At 34.8% G+C, this 27061-nt stretch overlaps 1 protein-coding gene across 7 annotated transcripts in view; it reads left to right on the top strand.

Annotated features, from left to right (window-relative positions):
• MYO6 (myosin VI) overlaps positions 1–27061 on the top strand; it is a 155539-nt gene that overhangs the window by 116829 nt on the left and 11649 nt on the right. For 3 of the 7 annotated variants that reach the window (XM_046004553.1, XM_046004551.1, XM_046004552.1), the window contains exons 19-31: positions 548–586; positions 3058–3151; positions 9782–9912; positions 10008–10085; positions 11964–12093; positions 13907–13997; positions 14788–14938; positions 16429–16637; positions 17292–17370; positions 18240–18400; positions 20439–20465; positions 21068–21097; positions 23751–23789. In XM_046004553.1, the coding sequence (XP_045860509.1) occupies positions 548–586; positions 3058–3151; positions 9782–9912; positions 10008–10085; positions 11964–12093; positions 13907–13997; positions 14788–14938; positions 16429–16637; positions 17292–17370; positions 18240–18400; positions 20439–20465; positions 21068–21097; positions 23751–23789 (1259 nt within the window). The remainder of the gene's footprint in view (positions 1–547; positions 587–3057; positions 3152–9781; positions 9913–10007; positions 10086–11963; positions 12094–13906; positions 13998–14787; positions 14939–16428; positions 16638–17291; positions 17371–18239; positions 18401–20438; positions 20466–21067; positions 21098–23750; positions 23790–27061) is intronic. The other 4 variants (XM_046004558.1, XM_046004557.1, XM_046004554.1 and 1 more) reach the window with 3 other exon arrangements.

Genomic DNA, 27061 nt, shown 5'->3' with positions numbered 1-27061 from the left:
AAATAAAATCTCTAAAAAAAATAACAGGGTTTCTATAGCTAGGCAGGACAACTTCACTTAAGATAAGTGTTATATAAAACATTTCCAATATATACTGTTAGTGTGTATTTTAAGTATGTCTTCATTCTTCAGTGGAATCTGACAGCAGCTACACCCAGCTTGCTACATATTCAAGTACTGCCCTGTTAATCTCTTCTGGAATGCATCCGCAGTATTTTCATTTACTTCCTTTGTTGCCTGTACACTTTTTGCTCTTCCATCCCACCTGCAAGTGTGCATGTGTATTTTTTAGCGTTGCTAATATTCAGTCTTTTAATGATATAAGTTCTCTGTAAGTCATGTAAGTTCTTGTCCTTAACATTATATTAACCATATATTGTGCATGTTACTGTCAAAGAATTTATGTATCAGTTGTTAAATTGTACCGTGTTATATGTTGATGTTGTTGCATGTTATTTTATGCTAATGTTGGAGAGCTAATATTAACTTAATAACATTGTGTACTTTTGCTTTTTGAAATAATGAAGTGATTTTCTTTCTTCTACAGACACAATTAAATCTGCTTCTGGATAAACTTCGAAGTACTGTGAGTACACTTAGAAAAATCCAGGGTTTTTAAATGGTCCTCTTTAAATTATTAGTAATTACTCAAATAGGCACACTAAACCTGGAATGATTAGAAATTTTTTTTTTTTAAGATTTTCTTTTCTTTCTTTTTTTTTTTTTTATTTGAGAGAAAGTGAGAGAGAGAGCAAGCACAAGCTAGGGGAGGAGTAGAGAAGCAGGTTGCCCACTTGAGCAGGGAGCTCAACATGGGACTTGATCCCAGGACTCTGGGATCCTGACCTGAGTTGAAGGCAGAGGCTCAACCAACTGAGCCACCCAGGCGCCCATAGAAAGTAATTCTTAAACTGAATTCCCTCATTTTGAAAAATCAGTTTTTAGGGACGCCTGGCAGGCTTAGATGGTTAAGCCTCTGCCTTCAACTCAGGTCATGATCTCAGGGTCCTGGAATCGAGCCCTGTGTAGGGCTCCCATCTCAGTGGGGAGCCTGCTTCTCCCTTTCTCTCTGCCTCTCCCTCTGCTTGTGTGCTGTCTCTTTCTCAAATGAATAGATAAAATATTTTTAAAAAATTAAAAATCAGTTTTTAAAATGTTGTCATTTTGGTTAGGCTTGTTCTGAAGAAAAGTCAAATATATATGTGAAGTCATGATTTTAGAAATATACAGAATTTTCTCAATGTTATTAAATTAAAGTAATCCTGTAGTTCAGAAAAGTGAAAATAATTAGTTTTGTGGAGAAGAAAATGTATTTTTTAGGATTAAACATAATGCATGTAATTCATTTTCATTTTATTATTCTACTAGTTACATTCTCCAGCATGGCAGCGTTGATATGGAAAAAATGGACATGATATCTTTATGCCCTGATATAGAGGCAGAATTTCTTAGGATCTTCTTTTTTTTAACAAGTTTTAGTAGTTTACTGTATTTTTTTATTTTTTTATTTTTTGTTTTTAAAGATTATTTATTTGAGGAGGAGCAGGGGGAAGGGCAGAGGGGAAGGAGAGAGAGTCTTAAACATACTCTGAGCTGAGTGCAGAGCCCAATGCAGGGCTCTTATCTCATGACCCAAAGATCATGACCTGAGCCAAAACCGAGAGTCTGATGCCCGACTGACTCTGCCATCCAGGTGCCTCAGTTCACTCTTTTTTTTAATGGAAAATTTATCTGAGAAAGAAGTTTGATATGTGGGTTATATAAATGAGGCATGATTCCAAGGTGAGACATTTTTAAAATAGATCTGCTGAACTAACCAGGTATTTTTCCTTATCAAGTAGGCATTTTGGAAAGCCAGATTATTTATTCTGTTGGTGCTGTTATTGCTTAACTTATTGTTAGACTGGCTTTGTGGACCATTAAGAAATTTTTGCACATGTCCTCATTGTTTGCAAATATTTATCTCTTATGAACCAAACATCTTTAAAAACCAAATCTGATGAGGAGGGCGTTTTATTTTTGTCACCCAAATATAGTGCTACTTTAAAATAAGGAGAGTACTTTTGTGATTTATAAGAAGAAGGTATTTCTAAAAAGTGTTCTGAAAGTGTTTGCAATGAGCATCATTGTTGAAATAGCTATTCAGTGTTCTGCTGGGACTGCTGTGAAAAGAAACAGTAATTTGGAAGTCGAGTATATTCACTTTAATACCCAACAGTTTCATTGTGTACATATATATATATTCTTTCTGCCTCATTCAACATAATCTGATAACTGATTCCAAATGAATGCCTTTAAAAGCTTTTTAAACTACTGTTTAACAAATAGAACTTTAAAATGTGCAGTGGTATAGCTTCAGGACTTACTGTATACTTTTGAAGTAGAATGATGAAAAAGGTTGAACTTTTCTCCCCACTTTGGTCTAAATTTGAAGAGGCAGAACTTTATTTATTTCTCCTGTTATAACACAGTTTTCTTATCACAGAAATACGGCACATCAGTACACTTAAATGTAGAATAAAATCATATCAGCCTGCAAATATATTGTTTAAATATGTTAAAATATTTTATGATGAAAGAGTTTTCTTTTTACAATAACACAGTTTTTGGCACTCAGATCTACAGTTCTTCCCTCCCCCTTTCTTCTTTCTTTCTTTCTTCCAATATATTTGTTTTGGAGAGAGAGTATGAATGGAAGGGGCAGAGGGAGAGGAAGAGAGAATCCCAAGCAGGCTCCATGCTTAGTGTGGAGCCTGAAGTGGAGCTCTGTCCCACAACCCCAAGATCATGAACTGAGCCAGAACCAAGAGTCCTGTTTCCAATGGACTGTGCCACCCAGGCGTCCAGTATTTTTCTGATATTAGTGTATAATGCAGAGATTCATTCCAAGCTTGAAGTCTTAAAACTGTCTAATTAAGTTTTAAATTCTTTAGTGATTATTTTAAAAGAGGTTCAGATATTAATGTTAACGTGTCTGAAATTTACTGATATTAATAAAAATAGAAAAGCAAGAATGCTCTATGTGTAGTCTTTAAAAAAGCAACTTTATTCTCCTAGGGTGCAAGCTTTATTCGTTGTATCAAACCTAATTTAAAGATGACAAGCCACCACTTTGAAGGTGCCCAAATTTTATCTCAACTTCAATGTTCAGGTATTTTCATATTTTTGTAATTTATATTTATGTGTGTTGGGAGTCTTAACTCAAATACACTTTACTATGTACAGCGTTTTCAAACAACTCACAGTTATCTTGATTGTTTTTAAGTGGATTGATTTTTACTTTCTATTTCTTTTAATTATAAGAAAAGTATGGCTAACAAATTATTTGAACAATACTGGGGTATAGTTTATTGTGAAATAAAACAATTTTACAGCATTGAAGTAAAATTTATGAAAACTCTTTAACTGCAAACCTAGGTCTTCCTTAAGTAGGTTGCTTTCCAATGGCCTTCTCAGCCTGGCAGCAGTTCATTTCTCATGCCCCATGTAGCTGGGGCAGGAGGTAGGTTTTGGTGTCCTTGCTCTCACTCTACCACTTAAAAAAAGTGAAAACACAATGCCCTTGGCTGCTGCAGAACTTCTGTGCACTTGATTAAACCACCTCCTATCTCTCACCTGCCACATTCTAACTTTGCTCAGTCACAGAAGTCTTGGGCACCAGGCTCTGTTTTTCCTGTACTGCATGCATATCCATCTGCTGTCTCTACCCATTCTACTCCTACTTTCTCCCAAGGCATTAGTCTTCTCCTTGCCTTTTGATCTTTCTCAGGCTTGTGATACTTCCTTAAACTGTCTTGTCTTTCTCACTCCTTATATTGTTCCTCTTAAAATCAGATTTATTATAGAGTCACTTAAGTTTCAGGGTCCCTTATTTAGTTGGGCTGCTTTGAAAGTGCTGTACCTGCTTTTGTATTCTTTTGTAATTTTGTACTTTTTTCTTTCTTTCTTTTTTTTTTTAAAGATTTTATTTATTTATTTGACAGAGAGAGATCACAAGTAGATAGAGAGGCAGGCAGAGAGAGAGAGAGGGAAGCAGGCTCCCTGCTGAGCAGAGAGCCCGATGCGGGACTCGATCCCAGGACCCTGAGATCATGACCTGAGCCGAAGGCAGCGGCTTAACCCACTGAGCCACCCAGGCGCCCCTGTACTTTTTTCTTAAATTACAATTATATAAGCTTTAGGCAGATGCACCCTGCTCTCCTCAAATCTGAGTCTCTCAAATCTGCCAACAGACAGCCTCACTTCTTTACTAGAAGATGGAAAGCTTCACCTATGTGCTTCCAAACACTGCTATCTACCTGCATAACCTTCCCTCCTATGAAGAAGGTGGACGTGCCTCTCTTCTTAGTTGAGATAATAATTCTTTGGAATCATCCCTCCTACCTTCTTATGAATCTTCAATATTGATTAGCTATATTGAACCATTCCCTTTGAGGTGGTTTCTCTCATTACCATTTAAATATGTGGAAACCTCATCTTAATTCCCTCTGACCCACATTCCCTTCCACCTTCTTCCTTATATCTCATCTCACTTTTTGTTCTCTAGTTTTTCCCTTTCAGTCCAAGAATAGTCTATTCTTGCTTTCTCAGTTTCCTGCCTTCCACTCACTCTTAATCCAAGAGAATTCAGGTTCCACCTTGATTAGTCCAACAAAATAATTCTTGATAAGGTCACCCGTGATTTCCCTGATCCAAAATCAGATGTTCATTTTGCAGCCTGTCTCTTAGTGGATGTCACAGCAGCATTTGACTTGACCAGTCCCCCTCACGTATCTTTGCCTTGGCTCCAGATTCAGCTCATGTCCCTGCTTTTCTCTTTAATTCTTGGGTAATTCCTGACTCCTCTATAGGGTTTTCTTCTTTTACCTGAGTATTATATGTTAGAGTTTTTCAGGCTTTGGGTTAGGCCTCGTTTCTTTCTCACTCTTAACCAGTGCTGTCTGATACAACTTTCCATGTTAATGGAAATATTTTGTATCTGTGTTATATAGCATGGTAGATACTTGTGGCTATTGAGCACTTGAAATGTGGCTGTGTGACTTAGATACTGATTTTTAAATTTTATTTAATTTTTTAAAATTTAAATAGTCACATGTAGCTAGCACAACTACAGACCACGTGGCTAATGATGCCATATTGGACAACATAGTTACATATTCTCCATCTAAGTCTCCCCAAGTCCCTCTGCTGTGACCTCCTAAACAGTGAGTGCCCCCCCAGATTTATCAAAATGTAATTGACCTATAACAATATAAAAGTTCAAGGTGTACAATGTGTTGACTTGATACCCTTTATTTTTTATTTTTTATTTTTAAAGATTTTATTTATTTATTTGTCAGAGAGGGAGAGAGAGCGAGCAAGCACTGGCAGACAGAGTGGTAGGCAGAGGCAGAGGAAGAAGCAGGCTCCCTGCTGAGCAAGGAGCCGGATGTGGGACTCGATCCCAGGACGCTGGGATCATGACCTGAGCCGAAGGCTGCCGCTTAACCAACTGAGCCACCCAGGCGTCCCTTGATACCCTTTTATATTGTAAAATGATTATCTCCATGACATTAGCTAACTGTCTCATCAGATATTACATAATTACATTATTACATAAGTACCAGTTCTTTTTTGTGGTGGGAATATTTAAGATCAGCTCTGTTAGCAAACAGTGTAGTCTTAGTACTCCCTAATCTAAGCTATCACCATCTTTCACCTGGCTTTTTGCTGTAGCTTTCTAAGTATTCTCCTGGCATCTGCTCCGTCTGTTCTTCCCATACATCCAGAATTATTGCTTTATAACTCAAGTCTGAGCATGTCTTTTTACTGCTTAAAATGCTGTATAATGGCTTCTGAGTATTATTAGGGGAAAGAGCAAAGTCCTAGTAGCTTATGAGATGAGACCCCATAAGGTCTAGTCCATGCGTTCCTAGCTCCATCTTTTCCTACTGTCTCTCTTCTCTGTGCTTCAACCATGCTGGCCTTTGTTTTGTCATTGAATGCTCCATATTCCCTCCTGCCCCAGGGCCTGTGTACATGCTGCTTCCTCTGTTTGAGGAGCTCTTGCCTCTCCTTTGTTTTCATCTTGCATATCTATGCTTGGTTGTCCTTTCCTTGTGAAAGCCTTTCTTGATATCCCTAAGAGGAAGGGAGTCTGAATAAAGGGCGCTGAACATTTTCATTATAGTCATAAATTTTATATGTATTTGTATAATTATTTTTTTCTCTAATCTATAAATCCCTTGAGGACAGAAACAGTTTCTCTTTTGGCTTGCACATTTATCCCAGCCTCCTAGCCGTGCAGAGCTTATACTGGACTTAGTAAATATTTGTTGAGTGAAATGCACAGTCTAGCACATATGATGATTTATTTGTGAATAATTTTAACAAATGCTGGAAGGTTAAATAATTCATGTCTGCTGTATTCATATGTATAGTTTGGATTTTTTTTTTTAATTAATTTGTTTGAGAGAGAATGAGCATGAGCAGGAGGGGAAGAGGGAGAGAGAATGTCAAGCAGACTGTGCCAAGTGCAGAGCACATCATGGGACTGGATGTCAGGACCCTGAGGTCATAACCTGAGCTGAAACCAGGAGTTGGATGCTTAACAGACTGCGCCACCCAGGTGCCCCAGTATGGATGTATTTTTGTAGTATTTTTTTCAGGTAGTTTTGAGTTTGCTTTTTTCTCATTTAAATTTCTCTTAAGGGTTAGTTAGCCTAATATCATAAATCATTTATTTTGTAAGTGATCATCTTGACATACATCTGGTTAGCCAAGCATATTTACATTTAGCTAATATATACTAATAAGTTGGTAGAGTGTGGGGTTACAGATGCTTTAGCTGGGATTTCTCTTTCAGTTAAGCAGTGTATTTCAGATATTAAGATGTGTTGGCAGCTTAATACATGACACCAATTCATAGTAGTTTGATTCTTTTTTAAAGTAATAATGATAGTAAAATGGTATAGAATTGGTTCTAGTCATGTGGCCATGTAATGAGAAAAATAAAAAAATACCGAAAATAGTAGAAATAAAAATATTTAGGAAGCTTTCTAAAATAATTAAGAAACAAGATGGGATCAGGAGGGAGACAAACCATTAGAGACCTTTAATCTCACAAAACAAACTGAGGTTGCTGGGGGTTGAGGGGGTAGGGATAGGATGGCTGGCTTGTGGACACTGGGGAGGGAGGGTATGTGCTGTGGTGAGTGTTGTGAAATGTGTAAGCCTGATGATTCACAGACCTGTACCCCTGAAACAAATAATACATTATATGTTAATAAAATTTTTTTTAAGAAGGCATGTAAGATTTGAATTCAACACTGCCTTTCTATTTTCATTATTTTTTTCCAAATTAAGGAGGATTAATTCATTTAGGACATCATTTACTAAAATTACTATCTTCTCATCAGCCAACATCAGGGCAAAGTAGGGGAGGGTAAGAGAAGGCAGATGTTCTTCCTCTGTAACCTTGGGGTTGTGCTGCCTGTCTGTGGCAACAAAAAGCATTCTGAGTATAACCAGTCAGACTGCATCAACAAGCCCTTCACCAAACTCTCAGAGAAGGAGCCAGGGAATGGGAATTTCTAGAAAGAAGAGTACTTGGTTTGGTGTTTTTAATTTTTATTTTTATTTTTATTTATTTTTTTTTATTTTTTTTTTTATTTGACAGAGAGAGAGATCACAAGTAGACAGAGAGGCAGGCAGAGAGAGCGAGAGGGAAGCAGGCTCGCTGCTGAGCAGAGAGCCCGATGCGGGACTCGATCCCAGGACCCTGAGATCATGACCTGAGCTGAAGGCAGCGGCTTAATCCACTGAGCCACCCAGGCGCCCCTAATTTTTATTTTTTAAGTGTTGAAATGTCATTATTGTAAATTAGCTTCAGGTGCTGAGAAAGCAGTCCAGGGCTTGGCAATTTGTTAAGCTTCGTGATATTCTTAATGAATTTTTGTCAGACAGTTCGTATGCTGTCTTCAGTTATAGGGCAAGCCAAGAGACTCAGAGGTGGCAGATGTATACATTCCCTAGGGTACTTGTTTATTTGATATAAATGGACAAGAATTGTAACAATACCAAAACCTTTAATTTCTCCTAGCAGAGCCCAGAACAATTAGTTCTTAGATTTAGTTTTAGATATTTCTTTCCATAGGAAGGATTGCCTTTATGTGCTTCATTAATTAGTATTAAAAATTACAGTAGTTACATAATTGCCTCTAATGAAAATCAAATAGTACAGAATAATATAAGTAAAAAGTCTCATTTCTCAGGGATGACCACGTAATTCTGTTTTGGGTATATTTCTTATACTGGTTGAATCTCTGCCGTGTTCTTTTTAATGAATACATCATATTCTACCATATGATTGTAACATAATTTAATTGATTGATATTTAAGTTGTTTCTGGTTTTTTTTTCCTATTACAGTGACCCAGTGGACATGTGTGCATTCTCTATGAATATCTTTGTCCACATGTGTGAGAAATTTTAGGATAGATTCAAAGAAGTAGAAAGTACTGAGTCAAGGGGATAAATATTTCCAAATTGCTATCCAAAATTGTTGCACTGGTATACTTTCCCCACTGGTAGTATATGTGTGTGTTTTCTTACATTGTCATTAACCCTGAGTACCACTAGTCTTTTATACCTTTGCCAGGTAGGTTAAAAGTCAATAGGTTAAAATCTAATTTGACTGCCTAGAAAATGTATCTTTCCTATGAGATTATGGCAAAATAAACATCCACTCATTTAAAAAAAATTAGTAGTTTCATTTTGCTAATTTGAATTTTTTTTTAAAGATTTTATTTATTTATTTGATAGAGATCACAAGTAGGCAGAGAGGCAGCCAGAGAGAGAGGAGGAAGAAGCTCCCTGCTGAGTAGAGAGCCTGATGTGGGGCTCGATCCCAGGACCCTGGGATCATGACCGGAGCCGAAGGCAGAGGCTTTAAGCCATTGAGCCACCCAGGTGCCCCTGAATTTTTGACCACCAGGAATTTAATTTGATATAAGGAATGAGATTGGGATCCAGTGTTATGTTTGTTTTCGAAATGGCTGGCCATTTGTCCTAATATTTTTTTGTTGAATTATTTTATCCCTGTTGATTTGAAAGTCCCAGAGACTGAAACCTAGGTCTTTTTTATAAATAAAAGTACTAGCATTATCTATGTTATTGAGCCTTCCCCTGACTACTTCATACTTTTCCTAACATGAAAAGTTCATACTGATTCAAGGCTCAAATTGCAAGCTACTAGAGTTATACTGAAAATACTCATTCTAAATAGACAAGTTTCTTTGAGGGGTGAGTGAAAGGGGATCTTTATAGTGAAATAGTGAGCTCTCCTTTCTTTTTCTTTTGCTTTGTGTAAGCATAGGTAAGAATTTGGAAATGTGTCTGGCTACTTCTTGGGGACTCTATCAGGAATCTTATTCTAAAATTAGCCTCAGAACTGGGAAAGTGGCTTAATGCAGGCCTTTACCTCATATGCTATTGATTGTGACAGATGTTTCTAGCAGAAAAAAGAAACTAGATTTGAGCTTTCTAGGGACCAGCAATTTGTTCCTAGAAAATAGTTAGAAAGCTGATTTTTGAGGAAATTTGCTAGAATAGTTTTAGGTAGCGGGTACGTTCGTACTTATTGAATATGAGTATGAAATTCCCTATGTAATATTTCTTGTTGATGATTCCTGTAAATTGCCCTTTTCTAAATATTAATTTGTAAAATTGTTAGATCATTTACAAGTTCTTTTTGGACTTCTGTTCAGTGATTGGCAATAATTTGTGTTTGTTTATGAATCTAGGTATGGTGTCTGTTTTGGACTTAATGCAGGGTGGTTTCCCATCACGAGCTTCCTTTCATGAACTCTACAACATGTATAAAAAGTATATGCCAGATAAACTTGCAAGATTAGACCCAAGACTGTTTTGTAAGGTACAAATACTGCCTAAACTGAAATTTCTTAGCTATGAACTATCTTTCTTACTAATTACTGTTTGGCATTTAACTTTTGAACTTTTATTTTTCAGGCTCTTTTTAAAGCTTTGGGCTTAAATGAAGTTGACTACAAGTTTGGATTAACAAAAGTATTTTTTAGACCCGGCAAGGTAAATATGTCTTATTTTCAACTTTAACATGATGAATATGGATAGTAGGAGTCAATGTGTATTTTTGTGTTTAGTGATTTGTGTTATTCATGAATTATCACTAATAGTATGTGTATATACACACACAATTTCCCTACCTGTGAGAAGTTTGCAATGTGTAATATTTTGTACAAGTTTTAAAACTTCTATTTCACATTCAGAAGTACTGGAATCAGGGCATTGTTTAATTGGATTTTTTGCTTAAATAAGGATTAACCAGAAAATACTTAACAATTTATTTTTTTTAATTTATTTTACTTAATTAATTTATTTTTTAAAGTAGGCTCCATGTGGGGCTTGAACTTAAAATCCCAAGATAAAGAGTTCCATGCTCTACCACTGAGGTAGAGCGCCCCTACCAGAAAATACTTACTGAAATCTTTTCTGAAACATTAATTCAGTTTTCAATAATTAAAAATTTTGCAGTACCTTTGAGTCTTCCTTGTAAGAACAGGTTTTATTGGTGTATGATAGTCGTATAAGGTATAGGAATTGGACTGAAGTTTGTGCCAACTTCTGTCAAACCCCAGAATGAATGAATATATGTACTTTTGTATGTAACATAATTAGGTTAACCCATAGTTTTTGTATTTATAGATTTTTGTGCTAAATTACAAGACTGACTTACAGAGTATTTCATAGCAATTATGTACAAAACAAAAACATCTAAATGCTATTCACAGTCCGTTTGTAATATTGTCACCATTCCTAATTTTGTATTGAATAATAGCATCCTCATAACTTTAAACACAACTATAATTATATAATAACCAACTATGCTTGTTTGACTTAGCAATATCATTAATAAATATCTCTACTGCCTTGAAAGCTGGATTAATGATAATCTAATTTTACATTTTGGGGCATGAGATAAAAATCTATGTAATACCTCTTTCTGAATATTTTTACTGCAGAGGACCCATACCATTTCTTGTGTAAAAGAAAAAAAATTAAAAGGAAACATATATATTCATAGTTGGCTTAGCTATAATCATACATATTTATCATAAGTTCAACATTTCCCTTTTTTAGGACTATAGTAATAATTTTAGAATTAATAGCCTGAGAAAACACTTGGTCTTATTTGCCCTGAGAAAAATTAATCAGAAGAATATCTTGAAAACATAAAGCAGGTTTTCAAAGATCTTTATTCTTATTACATTACCTTTAACTTTATTTTTGATTATAAGAAGGCTTTGTATTGATAGGTGTGTGACGTCCTTAGTATATTGTCGTGAGGTATTTGATAAAGGATAGAAATCATTTTATAATTTGGTGGTAAGTTGTGAAAATAATGCATTTTATTTTTTAATAGCTTAATAGCTCTTTTATTTGTATTGTCTTTCTCTTAGTAGTAATTTTTTATATCTGACCAAAATGAGGATGGAGGTTGGGAAAGTCAATAGTTTTAGTGGTACCTGATTTTATTATACAGATGACCTTTACTTGTCAGAAACTGTACACAGTTATCTACATAAGTATGTGGATGAGCCAATTCAGAAACATATTAGCCCTTTTATCATTCTTTCCTCGGTTAAACTTTTTTTTCCAACCATCTGTAATTGTCATTTAAGATTTTTTTCTATTTTTATTATTGAATCTGCTAACTAGTAATGAGTAACGCCCTTTCACCCCTCCAAAAAAGGATGCTGAAGGAAGGAAGAGAAAGGCAGCAAAATATAGCTAAATATGTCTGGATTTGCTGAGACTTCTGTCTGTAATTGGTTTGTGATCATTTCCAGGAAGTTAGATTTTTGACTTGACTTCTGGTTATTTTGTCTCTCTGTGTTTAAACACATTTTTCTTTTGATATTGATGCTAAATTATTTCATTTCCTAGTTTGCAGAATTTGATCAGATCATGAAGTCTGACCCTGATCATTTAGCAGAATTGGTTAAAAGAGTCAATCACTGGCTTATCTGCAGTCGCTGGAAGAAAGTTCAGTGGTGCTCACTCTCAGTCATCAAATGTAGGTGTTTTCTTTTACATCAAGATCTGTAATTATTTTGAAAATGAATTGGTTTATGTAATGTTATGCAGTTATCACAGTGGTGAGTGCTGGGCCACAGGGACCACTTTGCTTATTCATGCCGTGTTCCTGGTTCCATGTAACACCTCCATGTAGTGTACATGGTAAATATTTAGAAAATATTTTGTGTGTGTGTTTCTTATCTTCCTATCCAGATACATTATGGGAGAATTACTTTCATCATATCCTAAACAAAACAGAAATAGAGCTCATGGTCTTGATTCCTCTTCCTCCCTCCACATCATCTCTAATCTCTCAGACTTCAGCCAGAACTTTTCTCTTTCTACCTGCATGGCATCAGCCGTTCACACACCAGAAATTTCAAGATTGTAATTGTCTGTCCTTTCTTGTCCCTGAAATCGTGTCAGTGAACAAATCTCGTTGATTCCTTTCCCAAATACTATACATTCTTTCCTCTGTATTGCCAGGGTCTTAGTGGTACCCCACTTTCCCACTCACGTAATAACTTCGGTAGCTCCCAAACTGGGTTTTCTTAGCTTTTTAGGAGTACTCTTCCCAGAATTTCTTTCTAAACTAAAAGCCTTTTATTAAGGCTTTCCTATAATATAGGGCAAAGTCTTATTAGAATGTCTTTCAAGACCCTGTGAGGTGGGGTTTTCAGTTTCTCTTTTTAGCCTCCGCTCCTTCCTCTGCTCTTTTAGACCCTGTTCTCTGACACACTGGACTGAGCTACTACTTCGTGTGTCTCTTCTAGGTCACAGCCACTGTTTATCTTTGCCCAAAACAAGGATTAGGGGCAAAATGTTTTTGGGTTACCTGACAGTCTGTGGCAAGTATTTAATTGTGTAGAATTATTGTCAGTAACTTGATTAAATTTATAATTGTCCCTTTCACCTCCCCACTTGCCAGTGGTAGGCACTTTAAAAGGATTAAGTAAGATATATCTTACTAAGAGAAAAGAAGTCCCTTTGACGTAACCAAAAGGGACCACAAAGATTATTATTGAGGTCTTTTGTTAGACAGTCATGAATATAGATGAAAAGAAAACAATAAGAAAGAAACAAAATAACAGTTCTTTTTCCGACAAGTTTTCCAAGTAAAATATAAACATATTTGTCACTCTAGTTCAGTGCTTTCAGCTTTATACATTGCATTATGGTAGAAAACACATTATATTTAAATTATTGTGCTACACCATTTGTGGACTGTGTTATGCAATGGTGTAATCAGTAACCAGACAGGATCTTTGCAGGATGTTTATAGAGAAGCTCTGAAAAAAATGTTTCAAGGTCAGATTAGTGTAGAATATTCTGGATATCTGAAGTTAAATAGATTCCTTTACTGTAGGGCTCTCAGAGGCTTCACTATGTGTGTTCATTGTGAATCTTCTACAGGAGGTATAGCGTATAGCTTTTCTTAAATTCATTTGACAAGTGAACTCTTTATTTTCCAAGCCAGACCTGTTAATATTTAATAGACCAATATTTCCTAGGACAATTTGGGAAGCAATCGTGTGACATAATAAGGAAATAACACATTTAAAATGTAAATCTAGCCACATGATATGCTTTTTATTTTAAGAAATAAAAGGAATTAAAGAAATGTTCAACTTCATGATTTGTTATCTGGTATAATATGTTCATCACAATTTCATGTGTCTTGAAAATTGCCTTGTGGAAATGAGTGGTTTTTTTAAGAATATACCTGATATAAAGATAGTTTTTAAGTTTTTAAAATATACCTGATATAAACTGAATAATTGTGTATCATTGTATTTTCCTCTTTCACATAGTGAAAAATAAGATAAAATACCGAGCTGAAGCCTGCATTAAAATGCAAAAAACTATTCGAATGTGGCTTTGCAAAAGGAGACACAAACCTCGGTAAGATGAATAGTGCCTAAAGAATTCTACTAAACCTATTTACCCTAATACACAATGGTTATAAAGTCATAATGAAGAGCAGTTTGGACACTCTTACTAGAGTTTTCTCCATTCTCATATTCTTTGTAAAAAGGCATATTATTTGTGATTTTTTTATTATGTACTTGAAATTAATTAATGAAGTAATTCAGTATTTTATTACTTGCCTCATACTACAAAAGGATATGAAGTACTTTAAAAAAAGTGTAAACACTGTAAGAGGTTGAAATAAATGGCTAACAGAAACTCTTTTATTCTGAGTATTTTATTATCTCGAGTTTCTTGATAATCAAAATGTTAAATTGGCGTTGTTTTTAAAAAACCTCATTAATGTTTTCACCATAATTCTCAAGATTATCTATAGGAATTATATTGTCTCACTGTAAATTTAGTCTTTATTTTTGAGTCTTATTAATTTAGACTTTTTAAACTCAGAGTCCTGAATAACTGTTAATCCCTAAACCTTTTTAAAGAGATTAGATTACTCTTTTAAGTTCTATAATTAGAAATCACAAATTTTTAGAGTAAATACAGAAGGCTAAATATTACTGATAGGCATCAGTGTCATTCACACCCATACTTGATTCTTTTTTACCTTCAATAAGAGGTCTAAAAAAGAGAATCCTGGATAGTATGAATACAGAAGTGAAATACCCTATTTAGCAGTATGTTTGGAATTTTATTAAGATGAAAAATGTATGCATAGCATTAAGTGGTGAATTTAAACTCTGATGAAGTATTATCTTTACAGCATTGATGGCCTGGTTAAGGTGGGCACACTGAAAAAACGACTTGATAAATTTAATGAAGTTGTCAGTGCATTGAAAGATGGAAAACCAGAGGTGAATAAACAGGTCAAGGACCTTGAAATTTCTATTGATGCTTTAATGGCCAAAATTAAGGTATGTAATTTTAATCCAAATGTCTGACTTTTTTCTTTATAATTTAATATGCTTGTTACTGGTATTGAATTTTATAGAAAAAAATCTCTTTTTTAAAAAAAATACAAATGTTGCACAAGTTGATTCTCAGTGATGGCAAGTGATTCTCATTATATTGTTCTTTCTGTGTTTGAAAATTTTTATAGCAAAAAACTGAAAAGATAGTTTTTATGCAGTTTCATTTGTTAGGAAAGTCCTCCTTCGCACCCAAAGTAGTAACTAAAATACTATACTCTGTTAGTAAGCTTTTATATAATCAGTACTGAGACAGGAGTAATGTGAGTTATTTTCCTTTGTCTCATTTTTTTTTACCTTCAGAAAATAATTTTCAAATTATAAAAGTAATATTATGGAAAATTTGGAGAAAACCACCAAAAACCCCTTAAGCCCCAACAATAACACATTCAGCTATTACTCTGTTGCATAGTCACCTTCCAGTCTTTTTTTAGATGCACGTTTGTATGGTTCTCCTCACAATTTAATTTTGTGCCCCTTTTGTTGTGTTATGTCTTGTTCCCGTTATTACATTATCTTTATATTGGCTATATCATGAACTACTTAGGTGTTTTGAGCTTAGCAATTGATTTTTCCCTCAAACTTTTTAGGGAAAAAATAATGGACCTTTTTTTTTTTGTCTTAATTTTCGTTTATTTAATTACCAGTGGGACTGAAAATGCTTTTGGTATGCTTATGTTTTGGTAGTTATAGTACATGTTTATTCAAACCTTTTTCTGTTATATTTTAGGGTCTTAATGTTTTCTCATCCATAAGTCAGTGCTGTTGTATGGTATTATAAATTTATCATATTATCTGCAGATATTTTATGTAGACAGTGGTAAATCTTGGAGGGAGAATGGAAAAAGCAGTGCAAGAGAAGAATGAAAATGCTTTGGATAAACTGAACTGATTCTACAAATCTGTCAGTAGCCATTTCTGTGTATGTGGTATTATCGATGAATGTCAACCCAACCACATTTTTTAAGGCTAACTTAGGAATATCATCCAATAATTTTGGTGTATTTTGTAATTTCTTAAATATTCCTTAGATACTATTGGAACATTATTATTAAAGAATTGTAAACAAAAGCAAAATTAGCAAATCATTCCTTAAAACAAAATTTTCAACTACAGTATGTTACTTCATCTACAGTATACCCTTAGATATTTGATTACCGGATTAATAGGAAATAGATTCAAATGTTTGTCTGCAGAGATAACTTTAAAATTTTTAGAACATTATTTAATGTATAAATAGTATAACAAAGATAAAGGCCTTGTTGCTTACCAACTTTTCCAGTCTTTGCTGTATGTATTTTTTTTCATTATGGTAAAAGTATGTGACATTAAATTTACCATCTTAGCCATTTTAAAATATATAATTCAGCAGTGTTCAGTATATTCACATTGTGTGGCAGAAGATAATTTTTAAGTACATGCTTTTTTTTTTTAAGTCCACTATGATGACAAGGGAACAAATACAGAGAGAATATGATGCACTAGTGAAAAGCTCAGAGGAACTTCTCAGTGCATTACAGAGAAAAAAACAGCAGGAAGAGGAAGCAGAAAGGTTGAGGCGTATTCAAGAAGAAATGGAAAAAGAAAGAAAAAGACGTGAAGAAGATGAACAACGTCGAAGAAAGGAAGAGGAGGAAAGGCGGATGTAAGAAATTTATATTGTTGTTTTGAATTAGAAACTAACGGAATAGTGAATTCTTGGTGTTGAGGCTGGTTAATGAATATTCTTATTTTTAAAAGTTATATTCTTATTTTAAAACACTAATTTTAGAATTAGTTTAAAAATAGAGAAAAGTTCATTATATAATAATAACATAATGATTTTAACTATAGTCTGGGTTTTTGGGTAGACTCTTACACCTGATGATTTCTTAACTTTTTAAAGCTGTGACTTGTTATTTTATAAGCAAGAGAAAGGGCACTTATATTTTTCTGCATTTTTGAAACAACTTTTTGTAAGGTTGCCACATAGGGCAGTCAGGAGTTGTAAGAGTTGTTTAATTGGGGGAGGAGGAGAGGGAGGACCGTGTGATTGAGATTGCAGGTAGGCTTTATAACCAAGTTATTCTACATGTTTAAAAGTTATAGAATATAATTGTATTTGTTTTTGTTTATTACAGAAAGATTACTATCAGTAGAGTTAGATTTTGTGTTTTTAAAATAAGTTGATAATATATATAGCCAGGAGGTTAATTTGAGTTCTCATTCTATAACCTCTGGTTATTAATAGTTAAATTGCCTTCTGAAGGATTTTTTATTTTCTATACAATTTTTGAGGAGTTTTCTATTTTTTTGTTAGGAAACTTGAGATGGAAGCAAAGAGAAAACAAGAAGAAGAAGAGAGAAAGAAAAGGGAAGATGATGAAAAACGTATTCAGGTATTTAATTATTAGATAGATTCTTTCATAATAGAATCTACAAGATTATAGCACAAAAGGAGTTGAAAACAAATTTTGATTTGCTACATAAGCTGTCTTTGGTTTACCCCAGAGACAAAGGCATTTTCTGTAGTGGTTATGGGAGGGACTTTGGAACGAGGGAAGTAGATTCAGATCCAGGCTCTGTCCCTGATAGAAATTGTGACATTGCACAAGTCACAATGAGTAACTGTGGGCTACGGGTTTTTTCCCTCTGGGGAATGGGCATAAATGATAGTTGTAAGCATTAAATGAGTTGGCACATGTTTAAAGCATTTAGAACCTGAGAGCCCAGTTCAATAAATATTAGTTTGTTATTGTTATCATACTCAGGGGAAAGTCAGATGAATGGTCACTTAAAACATAATTGTAATTTTATATCTTTGTAGATACTAGTATCAGTAAGTTAGAATTAAGATATTCTCCCTACCCCCATTTTTTAAAAAGTACATGTCTGAGAATAATTGATCACGTATTTGAGTTTCTATTTGTCTTGGCTTTCATAATTCATCCTGAGTGCAACCAGCCTTTAAATCCCTGACATCCACTGTTTAGCTGCAGGTGTTAATGTGATACCTAGGGTTCTCATACAATATTTGGGATACTCTTGGTGATAGAATGGTGGAAATGTGGTTCGTCCACCTTCGCTTGGTTTTGAGAGAGATAGGAAGCATTAATCAAAATCCAGAAGAGGATGGAGACAGGAGAGATTTGTGATTAAACAATTTGTATTAATTAATTAAGAACTTGTGTGGGGCAATTTTAGATAGTATATATCAAGTAAACAAGTGGCAAGAGAGCTTGTTGAGGTAGCCTTCTGTCATTGGCAGGCTGAAGTGGAGGAGCAGCTGGCCCGACAGCGGGAGGAAGAGTCCCAGCAGCAGGCAGTTCTGGAGCAGGAGCGCCGGGACCGGGAGCTGGCCCTGCGGATAGCCCAGAGTGAAGCTGAGCTCATCAGCGATGAGGCCCAGGCTGACCTGGCTCTCCGGAGGTACTGGGCCCTTGGGTGGGGTGTAAAGCCTCTGCTTGCTTTCCCTCCCTGCTTCTCATTTCAGTGTGAAGGGCCTGGGGGAAAATCACATTCGTTAGGTCCTGATCTATTTTAAGTAAAATCATTTAAAAATTATTTGTATCCACTTTTATACCCAAGCAAACAAAACAGTTGATTTCATCAAATTGTTGAACTATTGAAAATAAAATTGATATTTCAGCTCATGAAACATCTCAACTTTTACTCTGAAATTGTCAAGGAATATTGTATAAAAAGTGGACATCTAATTTCTAAATACCTGTCATTAAATACTGGCACAGAAATCAGTATATTATAATACAGTTTAATATATTTGAGGTTGGGATTTATTATTTTCCTAATGCAATTTTTTTAATAAACACCCTAACACTTAGAATGAGGAAAAATTTTACATACACACCCATCATGTTTCACAATAGATTTCCCTTTCCAAGAAGGAAGGTTTATCATATTGGAGTGTGAAGAAGTATGGATGTTCTTGAAAGTTGCAGGAAGGTCTTAATATAAAAGATTCATTTTTAAAAATTTAGAATATAGAGACATTCATTATTTTGATTGTTAGTAAAAACAGAGCAAAACTAGTTTGTGGGGTTCCTTTGTAGTAGGTGTATAAGTTGTATATATATTGAGAGGCACATAGATTTATGTAACCATGCTTTTCAGAATGTCAGGGCACTGTTTGTAACAAAATATAATTAAAGTGTAACCACTAGGTGTTGCTATTTCCTCATGAAAGGAAAAAACTCCATTAAAATGGCAAGGCAGTGATTGGATTTTATTTAGCTAAAACAAAAGAATGGGAAAGGGTTGTTGCCTTCATGTTTTTTCTAGTAAGTGATTACATTGGGGAGCCCTGGGGCCTGAACTGTATATGAAAGTATATTATATTTAAATAAACTGAAAAGGCCTACCAAATACAAATTATTATAATAATTATTAAGCTCTTGGGTTTGAATCCAATATTTGAGCTCTTTGTTTACATTTCACTGTAATTAAAAAAAATATATTTTCTCTGGACTGTGGCTCTTCTAACTGTGGACTCAACTCAGCTGCTCTTCTGTTCCTTCCACCTGTGTTATGTTGGAATGTCTGGGGTCCTTTGTGTGTAACTGAGTAGTAGCTGGGCCGGTCTCCTAAATGAACCAAGCTCTTACAGCTGCTCTCCCTGATGTGTGTGAGGAAGCATTGCAGTTGACTCAATGTGGCTTCACTATGGCTGAAGTTCATTTCTAAGGGACTCATTATTGGAGTCAGTATTGGTATTCATGGCCAACCAAGCTTTACGTTTAAGCATTTGAAATATTAAACTACATCCAGTGCCATTCCAAATAATATGTATAAGATACTGGCTCATATGTGGACTCCTTCCCATCTTCAGAAAGGTGCACGTCTCACAAGGGTGAGTGGTCTCTTGGAGAACGAGTGGATCATTCAGTAACTTTAACATAAATGACAAGTTACCTGTGATTTAAGTTAAGCAGAATTAATATGTCATGATACCACTACTAAGTAATTAGGAGATATTTAAACAGTTATGACTTGAATTGGAGAGTTAGTTTTAGTTTTCCTGTGAGACAGCTCCTGGGTTGTGGTCCCCTCCTCTATGGAACTCCCCTTTAAGTCCTTTTTGGCAGCCCTTTCCAGGAAAGCTTTCCCTGACCCTCATGTCCTCATGAGGTCCTACCCTTCAGAACCTCCTGGTTATTTTATACTTTGTACTACAAGCATTAGCACTTCATTATGGATGATGTTCTATACATATTTTCCATGTTTGATAATTTCATTTTACTGCATGGGCTACAAGCAAATGTTTCTGAATGTTTATTTTACCTTTGTTAGCACTGAATTATTTCTGACAAATTTATGAGTAAGAACTCACTTAAGTAATACTGTTCTTAATATATAGCATGAAAATGTCATTCTTGGGCTCTGTGATGCATTAAAAAATATATGTAAATGGATTCTGCTGCATTAAACAATTTCCAAGTTACTTTTCCAGCTTGGATTGCCGTCCAGTAATTTCTAAGTAAGAATTATTTTCTACATATATTTTAAAAATATGATCTTAACTACACATATGATCCTTGATGCAAAGTGATTTCACATTACCTAAAATTATGAAATAATATTCAGATTCTGTTTTAAAAAAGCATACTTCAGGGGCGCCTGAGTGGCTCAATGGGTTAAGTCTCTGCCTTCGGCTTGGGTCATGATCCCAGGGTCCTGGGATCGAGCCCCGCATTGGGCTCTCTGCTCAGCGGGGAGCCTGCTTCCTCCCTCTCTCTCTGCCTGCCTCTGTGCCTACTTGTGATCTCTCTCTCTGTCGAATAAATAAACAAAATCTTTAAAAAAAAAAAAGCATACTTCATAGTGTATGAGTTTTCTAATCTAAATGTAATAAATTTGTTCTTTAATTTTCATTGAATGCCTTTAATTTATGCTTTTCTCATAATTTTTTTAGGGAAAATTTTAAACATTAAAATTTTGAGTGATCTTGTAGATTAAAGATAGTGGCTTTTTTTTTAACATCAGTGAGTAAAGTCATTGAAACACAAATTTGTCACAATCCAGTTTTTCATGATTCAGAATTACTTAATAACATTAACTAAAATATATTATTTTTCACAGAATCGATGGAACAAGACCCAAAATGACACCGTATGTCATTTCTCTTTTCAAAATTTGATTTAGTTTTATAACTTTTTTTTTCTTTAATAGGTGGTTGTTACTTTTTAGGAGAAATAGTTTCCTCTAGTAAATTTTTGTGGGTTTTTTTTTTTTTTTGCATATACTTTATATATATACTCTCTATATAAAATTCTGGAATATTTATGAAATCTGAATTTTAACACTTTAGGACCCCCACTAACATTTATAATTATGGTTCTCAACTTTTTCAGAACCTAATACCAATGACAGTTGTTTTATAAGTCATGTAACCTGCATAGATAATTCTCTCCAAACATTACATGTAAAAGAGGGATGAGAGGACAGTAATTTATAATAAAATAATATTTGATATGAAAGTGCTCTCAACTATAGGAAAACATAATTAAATACTGTAATATTTTTATTTATACATAGCATCACCATAAATGTGACAGCTACACATGCAAATTGATATAAGAATGTTATACTGGCCAATTGAATGCTGTGAAATTGTGAACCGTGCTTTGTAAAGTTCTAAACAGAGTTAAGTACAATCTCGTCTCCCTACAGTAGTTGCATTCCTAGAAAAACTCTGTGAATGTTAAAACCATGCCAAAAAGAAAAGACTCTTTACATGTAAAAGTTTGCTTACATGTAAAGCTGTTTGTATGTGGATAAGTGTGTTTCACCTCTCTTAGGTGGACGTGTCAGTGTCACATGGGACCCGGCACAGTTGTTCCTTGTGGCACCCCTGACCACTCAGCTCCTCAGATGCCAGCAGTGCACTCTCACCACAGCATTGTTTTCAGAGGGCACCAACATTTTTGAAAACATCTCTGGGTGCTATTTCCCTCCATTAGAACAGTAGCTTTATATTACATTTGAGCTTGAATTAAATCAGCCCTGCAACCAGTGCACCTAAGGTGAAATTTTGAGTATTTGCATATAGTTTTGGAAAGTTAGAAGGATAAAAGCACCTGGGTGCTGGAACCATTTCTGTCTAGTCTGTTTGGTGCAGCTCCTAGAGCAGTAACATAGGGTCAGGTGAGATGCTGAATCAGTAGAGATTGCCTTCCAGGATAGTAGTGTTGGGGCATACAGGGAGATCTCTATATGATCAGCAGACCATGAGGTAAAGAGCCTAGAAAGGCCACATGAATTCCCTTTAAAATCTGCTGTGGGAAAGAGTGGAGGAAGATTTAGGAGAAAGGGATGGTAGAAACAGATGCTCTTGGATACCAAGATAGAAACCTTGAGGTAGGGTGATAATGTAGGAGGCATCTGGGTGGCTCAGTCAGTTACATGTCCAACTCTCAGTCTAGGCTCAGGTCATGATCTCAGGGTCCTGGGATCAGATCAGGCCCCGAGTTGGGTTCTGTGCTCAATGGGGAGCCTGCTTGAGACTCTCCTGCCCTTTGCCCCTCTCCCTACTCATGTATGCACATGCATTCTCTCTCTCTCAAATATATAAATAAATCTCAAAAAAAAAAAAAAAAAGAAAAAAGAAACCTTGAGGTACGGTGATAATTAGAATTCAAAATATTTATCAAAATCATGCTGAGTTTGAAAGTTAGAAAATTCTGACTAGCCTAACTGGAGATTGATAAATGGATTGCTCAGTAGATAATTTTATACATATTTGGGTTTTTTACTTTGTATTTAGAATCTCTGATCATCAGTTTTGAAAGATTACTTTTTCTCTGACTATGCTTGTTGGATAGACTTCTGTCAGCCTCTATTCTTATTAGCCAGTGTTCATTACAAGGAAGGAGAATTACAGGAGTCCTTTGCTCCTTTTTCATCATCTGACAGGCATGCAGGAAACTGCACCCTAATGCAAACATACCCTTTCTCTTTTTTTATGATTTTTACTCATTCATAAGTGGTTACCAGAGTCTGATGAATAGAATGAGCCATGAGAAAATGATTAATTATGAAGGAAGAAAGAAAGAACAGGAAAATAAAATAATGAGATTAATGAATTATCGATGAACATGATGAAGCATCCATCCCATTTCACAGAATTAAACAATTATTGAGAAAAGTTACATTCCCCTGAGTAATAAAAGTAAGTTTTGCCTTTGGGAAATGTTTATCCTTAGAGAGTCAGAACACTGGTGTTTAATTTAACACATACATGATGCATTTGAGTTCTACTTTTTTTAAAATCATGCTTTGATTTAGAATTTTTGAGTTTAAATATACTAGACTCTTAAACTCTGACACTAGAAAATAGATTAACTAGGTATCACTGTTATGTCATCTAATTAATATTTATTATGCAACACCAGTGCAAAAGTCTTTTTATAGAATCTGTATCTGCCAAGTTTTCAGTATGCATTTAGAACATGCAAATTATATGCCATACATAAAAAAATACCACAGAAGCATGGGTGTCATGAGATTTTATCTAAAAGTTCCTACTGCAGAAATGGAGTTCAAGCAACCGTAACTGTATTTAAACAAAAATTTGCTGTATTTTATGTTATATACGATGTTGAAAAGTATATTATAGTCTTTTACAAAGTGAAATGATAGTGAATGATTAATAAATCAATAATCCTATTGAAAAGATATATTTTTAATTATACTTTTAGATCTTTTAGGTAACATATGTAGTTTTCTTTTATATGACTGTGCTGTATTATCATTTTTCTTATAGAGAACAAATGGAGAAGGAAATGTCAGAATTTCTGCGTAGGTTAGTGCAGTGCAATTTGGGGAAATAAGTGTCACCTCAAAATCATGTTTTTAAATCACTGTTCAGTATTTGGACCAGAACCTGTTATATGAATAGTCTATTCTTTCCATATAAATTTTCTGTACAGGATATGTCACTTCACCCTTATACCTCTGTAACAGAAAAAGATAAAAAAAACAATGCTCTAAATTGGTGCTACTCAGTGGGGACACCATTGGCATTTGGGATGGGCCTGTTCCTTGGTGGTATTGCCATATTTATCACTGGCTTCACCAACTCAGTCTCAGTAGAGGAACATTTCCTCTCAAACCAAATAAATGTTTTGAAACTTTCTATGGAGGTGGTGGTGTCCCTCCACCTCCTGCCCACACCCCCATGTCAGCTGGGAACCTCTGTGCCTAGTTCCTAGTTGAAGGGGAAGTAGAAAAGAGTGTGGTTTCTGAGGGCCTTTTCCCCATAGCACTTTATCAGTTTAAAAACCACTGATACAAAAATTGAGCCACCACAGACTATGACCTCCCAGCAGGATCTGGTCCTTTACAAGTGGATATCAATCAGTAACATCTTAACTGTCAATTTTGAAGTTAGAGTTAATTGAAAGTCTTAAAATTAATACACTTTTTCAAAAATCAGAAGTCAGTTTTTCTACTACCTCGTATGTCATTTACATGATTGTCTTTATAACAAACCTAAATAATCAGTAAATTAAACCTTTATTTTACTATTTTAATAATTCCAGAGATGAGGAAGAGCATTTAAGTGCATTTCATTCATGTATTTAAGATGCTGAATATGTTTTTTTAGCATATGTATTTTGATGTAATACAAATGAAAAGTTAGTAATAGTAAACCATATTTTAAGCAATAATAATTTGAATTCAATGTTATTTTTTAAAGTATCCAAATATACCTCATGTATGTTGGCACTTCATGTGTATTCTGACAATCTATAAAACTGTACATCATGTAAATTCACTCTCTTCCAAAAGAAAATAACAAAACCTGTAATAATTTTCAGCTGCTCTCCTAGAAAAGACTCTTAGAGGTGCTAGGAAGAAAAGATAATTTTTTTGTTAGTTTACTGAATGGTGGTTTAGGGATGTAGAAGAGAAGAGAAAAGAATATTTGAATAAATGTTAAAACATAATTTATTTCTAAGGGTAATAGACTTTGCTGACACACAGCTGGCTCTTTTTGAGCGAAGCAATTAAGAGGAAAAGCTACATGGAAAATTGCCAGTCACGGTGCTTATGAAAAGGATAGATTCTGCAATACATCTAAAACAGATCCAAACCTAAAAATGCAGAAAGAATGCAGGAAGAACTAACTGGCCACACGTTATTCTTTAGTCAGGCTTATGTGTTAGTGACAATCATCATGTCTAACCATTGTTAAGTATATAGAGTGAAGTGTGCTATTTTTTTATTCTCTAAAATGAAAGTATAAAGAGGCCCACAGTACCTTATTTATTTCATTGCTAAGCTTCCTATGGAGGAATCATTTCCTTTATTTCAGGAAGAAGTTATACATATTTTCACACATCATTTCTCATTAAATGTCTGTGTCTTGACTGCCAGGATTGCTGTTATCTTTCAGAATGTGAAATAATGAGGAAATATGACCTCATTTTCAGGTATTATACCTTGATCATCCCTCTTTAAGAGGAAGTATTTTCTAAGTAGTGGATGATAAGAGTAAAATTCCTTGTGTGATACCTGAGAAGCAATATTTTAGTACTTTAAAAAATTTAGTTCTTTTCATATTTGTGTCATCTTTCTTTTTATGTCTTGAAAAGTGATGTGTTTAAATTCTTCCTTTGTTACATTGATCTTACTTGTGGCTTATTCTAAGTGTCTGCTCTGTGACAAGAGTCATCTTTTGCTGAAAAGTAATGTTTATTATTACAGAATAGAAGTTGTTTCCATATTTTCTGAATAATTATTTCAAATTATGTATATAGAAACAAGTTGGAAGCCCTGAGTAGCACTGCTATGAAAAAGTTGTATTTATCCCATTTTATTTTTTATTATTTTATATATATATATATTTCATTTATTTCTTCTTTCCCCATTCCAGTGTTCCTACTTTACTTGTGCTCTTTGAAATCTGTTATGTCTCATGACCTAAACCTCTTCCTTTAATTAATTAATTAATAATAATTATTATTATTATTACTATTTTTTAGCTTACACAACTCTGTGTCAGCTCCTAGCACAGGTGAAGGGCTGGCATAAGTGCGTGCTCATTAATGTTTGTAGAACGAAAAAAGCAAATAAAGGAAGGCAGAGTCATGACTAAGACCAAGGCTTTAGAGTCAGAACAAGCTGGGTTTCAATCCCAGGTGCAACCATTTTACTAGCAGTGTGGGATCTTGGGCATGATCTTTATTTCACTGCTCTAAATCTTGTCTACTCATTTTTATTTTATTTTTCTTTATCATAAGTGTACTTTTTAACTCCCATCACCTATTTCACCCATCTCTTCTCTGGGAACCATCAGTTAGTTGTCTATAGTTAAGAGTCTGTTTCTTGGGTGCCTGGGTGGCTCAGTGGGTTAAGCCTCTGCCTTTGGCTCAGGTCATGATCTCAGGGTCCTGGGATCGAGCCCCGCATCGGGCTCTCTGCCCATCAGGGAGCCTGCTTCCTCCTCTCTCTCTGCCTGCCTCTCTGTCTACTTGTGACCTCTCTCTCTCAAATAAACTAAATCTTAAAAAAAAGAAAGACTTTAAAAAAAAAAGTCTGTTTCTTGGTTATCTTTTTTTCTCCTTGCTCATTTGTTTTGTTTCTTGAATTCCTTGTATAAGTGATATCATATGGTATTTGTTGTTCTTTGACTGACTTACTTCACTTAGCATTATACACTCTAACTCCATCCATGTTGTTATAAATGGCAAGATTTCATTCTTTTTAATAGGTGAATAGTATTCCACTGCATATTTATACCTTATCCTCTTTATCCAGTCATCTATCGATGGATACTTGGACTGCTTCCATAATTTACTAGTTGTCATATTACTCACTGAATATGACAGCATGATTTTATTTCCTTCTAGCACTTTCCTAAGTGTTCTATTTAATAGTGATGCAAAAAGTTATAGGGGTTTCCAGACTCTGGCTGTTCTTTTAGCCCATCTTTAATGACGAACGCAGGAGATTGTAGTTTGGCTACTCACCTGTTGACCCCGCAAATATCCAGATACTCAGGGAGGTTCTGAGCCAGTAGCTCTGGCTGGGGCTTGGCTATCTGTAGCTTTAGTAATGGGCAAGTGATTG

The sequence above is a fragment of the Meles meles genome, chromosome 5 (genome assembly GCF_922984935.1).
Source record: "Meles meles chromosome 5, mMelMel3.1 paternal haplotype, whole genome shotgun sequence".
Taxonomy (NCBI): Eukaryota; Metazoa; Chordata; class Mammalia; order Carnivora; family Mustelidae; genus Meles; species Meles meles.
The sequence above is the reverse complement of the archived record's forward strand: the minus strand, read 5'-3'. Positions and strand labels throughout refer to the sequence as shown.